General features: G+C 36.7%; 1 protein-coding gene across 1 annotated transcript in view; it reads right to left on the reverse strand.

Moving 5' to 3' along the window:
- The window catches only part of RGS21 (regulator of G protein signaling 21), a 45514-nt gene extending 36641 nt beyond the window's left edge, over positions 1-8873 (reverse strand). Inside the window, exons 1-3 of the mRNA XM_069545109.1 lie at positions 8863-8873; positions 4257-4333; positions 546-712 (exon numbers count right to left, since the gene is read on the reverse strand). Coding sequence (XP_069401210.1) covers positions 546-712; positions 4257-4333; positions 8863-8873 — 255 coding nt within the window. The remainder of the gene's footprint in view (positions 1-545; positions 713-4256; positions 4334-8862) is intronic.
- Between the last annotated feature and the right edge of the window lie 715 nt (positions 8874-9588).

A 9588-nucleotide genomic window follows, 5' to 3' on the forward strand; every position in this document is an offset into this window, starting at 1 on the left:
AGCCCAACAGCCATCAAGGAAATAAAGTCAGGCAGCCCCCTGTTTGAGAAGGTAAGGCATTATTATTTGCAGTGATGTGGGTCTCCAGAACATTAAATATTACGAATTTGTACTGTTGGTTAGTAGGTTTTATCTTCATGTATGTATCTTTTTTTATTTTAAAAATTGTATTCAAGAGTTCTATTCCAAATTGACCCCTGTGCTTACAAAAGGAAAAATGAAAATGAATTTGAAATCCAGAAGCATGCTTAAGGAGGATTTCTGTAGAGCTGTTTAATTTGGGACATTAGACTGTTTTTTAAGAGCCTGCTTGTTGTGCTCAGAAAATAGAAACACTGAAGCACATAGAGAGTGCTAGAAACTGTTTAGTGAATCAGTGCCAGAGGATCACCATAAGGAACTTCTGTTCAAATTTACGGACATCTATTTGAAGACATGGTGACAATTTAATTTCCCTTGAGGTGGACTTAGTGTCTTTCAATTGGGAGCAGATGTGTTAGTGGATAAGTGGATAAATATTCACTGTTGTGGAATATTTCACTCACCTCTTTGGGGGCATTGGCTTCAATGAATTCAGAATAAATCATCCTGGCTTTGGAAGCAATTTTTTCTGCACTTTCTGTTTTCTTAAAGTCTTCACAGGCAAGCCAGAACTCAACATTTTCTTCACTAAACTCTGATTTTAGGAATGTTCGAAAAGCATCCAGACCAGCTATAAAATACATGAGGAAAACGTTTGTGCATCACACAGTGCAGTCATGTGACCAACTGTATACATTGCTTAGTGAAAGCATTTGAGGATTCAGTGGCCAATATTTATCATCCTTCTAAATATAGCATTTATACATTTTAGTTTTTAACTTTAGAAAGCTTGATTTTGGATCAGTAGTCATTGATGTAAAATATTCAATCTATTTTTCTAATATTAGCAGTTAAAAAAATTGAATAACAGCCAGAGATTCTAGGATTCCCATACGTTCCAGCTCTTCTCACTGTCTTATTTTCAGCCACATTTAAACATTTATTATTCCTGTTCATAAATGTTTAAGTTTCTGATCACCTGTTTAGACTCTTTTCTCTAGTTTCCTCATATAAAATGTGCCTCAGAATCTTCTTTGGCATACCTAGAACTCCTTTGGGAAGGCAGTGTTTCTAAATCTTTTACAGCTGAGGTAGCAGGTTAGAAAGATTATTATCAAATTCCTGCAGTTGCCTGAACTAAGCAGTCCTTTCAGTTTGTGTCCGTTTCAGTCGGTACCTTCCTATGGCATGGTCTGCTCGTAGTGAGACTCTGTGTCTTGGAGGAAGAAACACTCATTGGCACGTTTGTCCTTCAGAGGATTTGCCTTCCAATACGTTGGTGGTTTTCTCCTACACCTGCCGAGGGGGCCCCTCAGCCTGGCTCAAAGCCACTCCTCCCTAACTATGTGCTAGAGAGCTGACTCTTCAGGCTGCGAAGTAGGGAGAAATTGACTAGCAAAAAAGTAAGTATCAGAGAAACATGTGTGGAAAGGGCCCTAAGTTAGTTGTTTGTTGGTTGCTGCAGGTTAGAAGGAAAGTGAAGGTTCGTATAGACAGTAGAAGAGGTCTTCATGGAACAGGGTGGTTATCTAGAAGCCCTGGATTAAAACTAAACATAACAATTTTTTAAAATGATTCGAAGTAGAGTTGAAATAATAGGTCATTGCAAAAGATGATCAGATACCAATTAAAATTCTCAGTATAAATATTGCAGAGTGTGAATGTTGTTAGTATGTGAGCACTATAAAATTCAATTGCACATGTCTTGTGTTTAGAAAATACATTAGAGAAGCTTCTGTGACACAAATTTGGGTTATAAAAATCCTCTTAGTAACACAATTAAATTTTTCCGTGAGTTTGATCCAAACAATGATGAATTCGAGAGGTCTAAATAGAACTTATACTCAAAAAATCTATTTTATATAATAAAGTATATACTTTGATAATACTGAAAGAATATTGTAGAAGCATGCCTGGCACTATTTTATATATGTGTCATTAAGGGATATGAAAGTATTTTGCAATATGGGTTATCTAAATACATCCCAGTGAGATGGGAAGTTAGAGATCTAAAAATATTATTATTCTCTCCCCTCCTGCCATATTCATGAAGAGCGACATTGAGCTAACAGTCACTCCTCCTTTTCTCCTCCCGTTGCTGTTTGGACACACAGAAATAGAATAAACAGGTACACTGGGGCTAGTTATCTCTTCCTTGCAGAGACTGTCATTGAATCACTCATCTATTATATACATACAATTTGAAAGTTCACAGGTCGTCAAGTGACTTTAGAATAACCACAGTCGCAACCATATATTATCTGAGGATCCCTCTGTGTGGGTGAATAGTTATGGGTAGGTGTGATGGGGGCTGAGGAGTGGAATATGTCAGGAGCAGGTGGCAGAAACCACACTAATATCTCTGCTCAGTATGTGCAAGGCGTATCATCAAGTCACAAAACAAGTAGGTAATATGGTGGGTCATCTGTTTAAAGCATTGAAAAGCATGGGAGATATTTTTCTGGTTTTAGAAAAGCAAAATCCAAACAGCTTTGCAGATGAATCTATGACTTTTGTACTTTCTGTGGGCATGAGGTGCAAAATCCCAGGAGATCTGCAGGGGGGTGCGTCTGCCTTCATCTATAACCTTCATGCCTCTGTCTGCACTACTGCCGCAGCCAATCCCCCACTGCAGAGACACCTTTCCCATGGTGTTAGCAAACCTGACCTGTCCCGCTTGTCATGTATTTAAGGAAAAAAGAAACATGCGTTTGAAACTTACAGAAGTGAAATTCCGTATAGCTTTAATACATGTTCTTAGTTGGATTCTAGGGTTTTGACGGGTTATTTTATGTCTGTGCTTTGTGTGTGTGTAGTGTCCGACTCTTTGCAACCCCATGGACTGTAGCCTGCTAGGCTCCTCTGTCCACAGAATTTGTCATTTCTTCCTCCAGGGGTTCTTCCCTACCCAGGGATCGAACCTGAGACTCTTGTGTCTTCTTCATTGGCAGACAGATTCCTTACCACTGTGTCACCTGGGAAGCCCAAAGTATGTGTGCGTGTGTGCTTGGTCATGTCAGACTCTGCAGCCCCATGGACTGTAGCCCACCAGGATCTTCTGTCTATACTTTAGGAATTAGTTATTTAAGACTCATAAAATGATAGTGCAATTTCATCTAAATCAAATTGTTTTTTATGGAAAAAACAAAAACAAAACAGCCATGAAGAACATATTCAGATTTATCATGTTTCAAGCATTTCTAATATTCTGATATTTACTTTATAAATTTCAAGTGGAAATGCCATTTGATTAGAACAAGCACTACATTTAAATATTTTCTGTGTATGTCTCTTGTAGCATCATTTCTATCCTGTATGGGACAGAAATGCTGTAAAGCAGGTTTATGTACAGCAAAAGCAGAATTCTAGATATCTTTGTATATGACTGTTTTGTATTAAATTCTGGGATGTTTGATTTATAATTGACCAAACTTACTTTATTAAGCCATGATTTTAATTATAAGTTTATATCCACAATGTACATATTTATATATATTCAAATATGTTTTTGTATTCTCTAAGAATAGCTCAGTTGGAATACATACTTTACCCTGAAGAAGCAAATGATTTATTTAAATTTTCAACTTTTCAATAGTTTGTATGCTTTAATTTGCAACAATAATAGTTATGCTATATATCAAATGATAATGAGACTGGCTTCCCTGGTAGCTCAGCTGGTAAAGAATCTGCCTACGATGCAGGAGACCCTGATTCTACTCCTGCTTTGGGAAGATCCCCTGGAGAAGGGATGGGCTACCCATTCCAGTATTCCTGGGCTTCTGTGGTGGCTCAGATGGTAAAGAATCTACCTGCAATGTGGCAGACCTAGGTTCGATCGCTGGGTTGGGAAGATTCCCTGGAGAAGGGGATAGCTATGCAATCCAGTATTTGATATACATCAAATGATAATGAGACTAAGACAACTTTATCACTTCCTTTCTATTTGGAATTTTCTTGTTCTTTTAATGTCTTTAATTTCTATAATCTTGTCTTCATTTAGACTCAACCTAATTCCATTTAAACTTTGGGCCTGTATAAGTTTTATAAGACTTTGGGGAATTTTATACTTCACATATTGATCAAACTCATTGTTTATAACATGTCTACAACTTTCAGAATTTACTGATTTAATTTTAATCCTTGCATTTTTAGGCCTGTTATCGTTTGGATCTTACCTTGATTGGTTAAAAGTGTGTCCATATTTTCAGACCACGCCATTGTTTCTGTAGTTGGTGACCTGTGGAAACAACATCTACCCTTGACAATAGCATTGTGATCTTTTTCTTCTGTAATCTATAATAATATTTGAGTTATGTGTATTTGTTGAATTATATAATTTAAATGAGCTTTGCATCACTAATTAAGCTACAAAAGGTCAACAAGGATTATATAATATCTTCTACAGTGGACAGCAATAGCAAAGAAAGGGGAATGTGATTTGACACCAGCAAATTATTTACTATTCTAACCAACAGTATTGATCATACTTGCAAATTCTTGATTTCTAATGAAGGTACAAGAGAGATTGCTCATTGCTCTGTGGAACCTAGTGAATTTAATCTCAACTATATTAATTGTTAATTTATGTGGGTTACACTAGCCTGTTCCTGAAGAGTTATCATGATAGCAGTAGTGATGAAAGAACTATTTTCTAAGTTTTCACAGAATACAAAATTGTCCATTTCATAATTATGCATCTTAAGTTTCTTTACAGTTTTAAAGATTTTTAATGTGGAATGATCTTGAAAATGTTTATTTATAGTATTTTAAGGAGTCTTTACCCCATTTTGAGGCAACTTTCATTTCTCTTTAAAGGTATGCTTCCATCTGGGTTGATTTATTTAAATCTAGGTATCTATTAGGACAGAGTAATAACTTTTCCAAAGCAGTCAAAAAATTTATTGACTTAAGTTTTCTGAAGAAGGTATACTTTGGGGGATGTGATGTAGAAATAATAAATCAAATTTCCAACATAAACTTTCTGAGATGTAAATATATCATGCATTATTCCCCTTAATAAGCAAAGATCCTAATGAAATAAGCCCCCATCCATAGAAAGCAGCTGCTACCCAGAAGAAAAATCTTGGATGATGTAGCTGTGATGTGCAAATTACTTACTAGCTATGGAAAGGAATGATCTAATTGAAGGTTTCTATTAAAAAGATGGATAGTCTCACATCCAGTCATTCTTATAAAATTTATATTTGCATATCAAGGTGACTAATCTTAAATCTGCTAGGGTCATGCAGTCCCTATGCTTTTACATTCTATTACTTTGTGTGGTTCGCCCCAGTTTGCATTGCTCTTCTCTCTGCTGCTGCTGTACTTATATTTTCAGATGGTAATGTCTGTACTCAGAGGCCACACAGGGAGGCTGGGTGACAGGGAACACATGCTGATATCTCCCAGTACTTGGATTTCCTATCTGCCATTTCTTTTACTTTTTCCTCAATGACAGGCAACTGATTTTCCTTTCTCCCTTGATCTACTAAATCTTGGGGATGCAAGGTTTCCCATGAAGCCATTTTGAAATGGTGTTCTTTCATTCAGATGGGCATTTTCAGTTCTCATCTTTCGTAAATGGAGAATGGGACCCTATATAAGATCTAATTTTACGTAGAAGAGCTTGTGTGCACTATGAAAACTGTTACTCTAAAATGATCATGTTATATCTCATATGAGTCCAACATTAGTTCTTTTATCAAATTTTAGGAATCCTAGCAGTTCAGTTCATTCTCTCAGTTGTGTCCGACTTTTTGCGACCCCATGGACTGCAGCACGCCAGGCTTCCCTGGTGTTAAAATTATCATATGATCACTTAAAATGCATGTGTTTAAAATGTTGTCTGTATTTGTAGATTGAAATTTGGTGCTTAGCGTGGTGCTCAAATTTCTCCTTAGTGCCTGTGGAATGTGTGTTAATGAAGAGGGCAGAGAGGAGATTTGATCTCCAGTCTGGCTGCAAAGTACATTCATTTTAAATAAGGAACAGCCATCAAAGAAAACCCTGAGAAGTAGACTCTAGGCAGAATCATTCAGGGATGAATATGTACTCCCCCATTTGTTTGTAAGTTGTACAATGACAGGAAAAAAGAATATTATTGTCCAGCACAGAGAGCAGTGTGTCTGGTTTGAGAAATATTTCTTGGATGTATAAACAAATAATGACTGAATGGCCAAGCCCCAAACAGTGGCAGGCATTAAAGCCTTCAGTGGAAGAAGTGCAATGACTTTTAAGATGCTAGTAGCTGACAGTGATGAGAAGGTTAGTAAAGGTGCAGCTGAATTTTATTAGCTTCAAAGTGTGTTTTGGGTGAGGAAAGAGGAGAAGTGATGCAAAAGCATCACTGGGCAGCAACAAACCAGGGACCTCTCGGTCAACCCCAAGTGAGTGAAACTATAGGGAATGGACAACATCCATTTTGAAGGCATCAAAGCAACCCATGTCCTTTAGGGAGAGCCAGAGTATGCTTAAGCCAAAAGCAAAAGGAATATTCAGTGACGTGCTGGAATGTAAAAGAGTCTTTTTAGAATGGAATTATTCAAATGAGTGGTAGCTATTCTTATTATCATCATAAAGGTAGGGAAACAGTAAAAACAGGAAAAAGCGAGCAAAGTCTTTGAGCTGGTGTAGAACCAAGAACAAAAGAAAATTCCTTATGCTTTGAATTAGATTATACTAAAATATTATAGGTATTCTATAGGTATAGAATATTAGTGATAATAGAATTAGAGATACTAGGATGTTATAAAGGAAAAAAAGTTGTCCTTCAGCCCTCTGAATAAATACCCACTGCTGTGTGTGCCTGGAATGCCCTCAGCTCACTCTTTTCTAAGAGTTCAAATTTGACTTAAAGGATCAGTTTCAAACCTGATAGAATTCATTGTAAGGCAATGCTTTTCAGATTCATTATTTTAAGAAACAATATTAATTTGCTGTCCAAATAAAAAATTGGGGATTGATTATATGTAATTCTGCAGAAGAGTAATTTATTGTTATATGTGAATAAACTGAAAGACAATTTTTATAATAGCACAAAAATGCATAACAATGTACCAAATGTTTACAGTCTATATCATATTGTGCTAAACATGTCACATACTTTACCTTATTTAATCTTGAAAATGACAGTCTGTTTTAATCCCATGTTACCAATGAGGGACTTCCCTGGTGGCTCAGATGGTAAAGCGTCTGTCTACAATGTGGGAGACCTGGGTTCGATCCCTGGATCGGGAAGATTACCTGGAGAAGGAAATGGCAACCGACTCCAGTACTCTTGCCTAGAAAATCCCATGGATGGAGGAGCTTGGTGCAGGCTACTGTCCATGGGGTCACAAAGAGTTGGGCACGACTGAGCGACTTCACTTCACTTCACTTCCCGATGAGTAAGAAGAAGGGATGTTAATAACTGGTGTAATATCACATATATATTAATAGGCAGTTAGAGTTCAAACACAGGTGTATTTTTGTGCTTCAAATACACAAACTCTTTTCACAATTCTTCTTGGCATAGATGAGTCAATAGACATATACTTGTATACTTGGTTCACATTTTGGAACAAATATAATGTGTTAAATAAATTTTAGAGTGCTTTTCCTATAATAGGATTTATTACCTGTCACAGCAAATATTTCCTCTACATAGTTAAATTTTAATTTCTACTCAATAGAAAGTTTTTCAGAAGACAGTGATTCTTCAGTTTGTATGCTGTCAAACCAAAATAGGACCTTTCTTATTTTAGATGTGACTGACATATAGGTTTTAAATTTTTGGAAATGTAACTATACCAATGTTAAGAAAAATCTATTGAATTAAAATTGGGGGATAAAGAGGGTGGCTGGCTTCAGAACGTACAGACTGGGTTGAACTTACTTGACATGTGGTACCGTAAATAAATGGACATTGTACATTTCCCTCCCTCCCTCTTTCCTTTCTGTCTCTCTTGTTGTCTTTTTTTTCTCTTTTATTTGTGTTTTAGTTGCAACTTTACACAGCTTTTGTCCAGCTCATCTCCTTTGTGTGTGTGCATATATTTCCTGTAAAATTGTGATGCGTGGTCAGGGTGACTTGTGTGTGTATATGACTTGCCATGAAGATTTCACTTGTGTATCTGGAACCAGAATCACACTTAGCATTTCATGGGGTTTGGGCTGATTTCCTTCCTTATGTGAGTGCCATCAAGGCCAGCAGTCCTCATATTGCCTGTCCAGAGTAGAGTCAGGCCGGATAGGAACTGTGTGAAAGCTACCAGTTATCTTGCTAATGGTGCCCGCTAGAACCTGTTGTATTCCATTAAAAAAAATGTGGGCTCCAGCAACTGAGCTCTCCACACTCAATTAGCAAGCGGGAGATTCACACAAGGAGCCCGGTGCTTCAGGAAGTGACAGCTGCTGCCTTATCAACAGATATATCTGTGTTCAAGTTTCTCAGTCCATGTTGCAACAGCGAATAATTTTTGCTAGGATCGTGTATATCTTAGGTCTTTAACCTGAACATGGAATAATTTGGGAGAGCCTCACATAGAGTGGGTTTTCTCCACTTTGTAACCTTGCCTTATCTTAGTAAATATAAAGAATTAACTGTAAACACATGCACTGTGGACAGATTTTAGAAAAGAAGGAAAAATCAGTTGAGAAAGGAGAAAAAGTATAAATCAGGAGGGAAGACAACAATTAACATATTTATAATAAATGAAAGAAACGCAACATCGAGACTCATGGAGACTCAAGTGTTTTCATTTGTACATCTTCTGAGATAAAAAGAACTTTACAGCAACTCACTTCACCGGCATTTTTCGTTCCACTGTCTGACTGTCGCAGATGATGCCAGATTTCTCTTTCCGACTGATCTTCCAGCTGAAGGGAATGGGACAGCAGGAACAGCACCATTAGTGTGCAAGTAGCTATCCCCTGGGTCACAAGCTGGCATTCTTTAAGTCAAGCTGTCCTCAGCTTTTTTTCATTTTGTTGTTAACTTTTCACTGGTCAGAACACTTAAACTTCCAAGTAACAAATAACTCTTCGAATAAGTGTGGCATTTCCTCCAGTCTGTAGCATAACTGGAACAAATTCCACTTGGAAGTTTGGTTTCTAAAGTTCATATACGTCCATTTCCAAGACAACTATTGTTCACATGAGGTTAAATCAACTCAAGAAAAAAACATATAGATATAGTTCTGTATACTTTTAGGTCTTTAATCTGACTAAAAAGTCATTTTGTTTCTCTTCTTTGGTTCTCAAAGTCTGAGAAAGACTTTTTTTTTATTACTCTTATTTTTAGTATATGTGTTTAAGATTTTTAAGTATATATGTGTATATATACTTTAAGTATATATATATGTTTTAAGTATATATATATTTAAAGTATATACGCACACATGTTACATGTGCGCATATATACACATGCATATGTGCACACACATGTGCACATGCACATATGCACACATGCGCACACACATGTATATACATATACACATATGTACATGCACATACACATGCATATACATG

The sequence above is a fragment of the Ovis canadensis genome, chromosome 12 (genome assembly GCF_042477335.2).
Source record: "Ovis canadensis isolate MfBH-ARS-UI-01 breed Bighorn chromosome 12, ARS-UI_OviCan_v2, whole genome shotgun sequence".
NCBI lineage: Eukaryota > Metazoa > Chordata > Mammalia > Artiodactyla > Bovidae > Ovis > Ovis canadensis.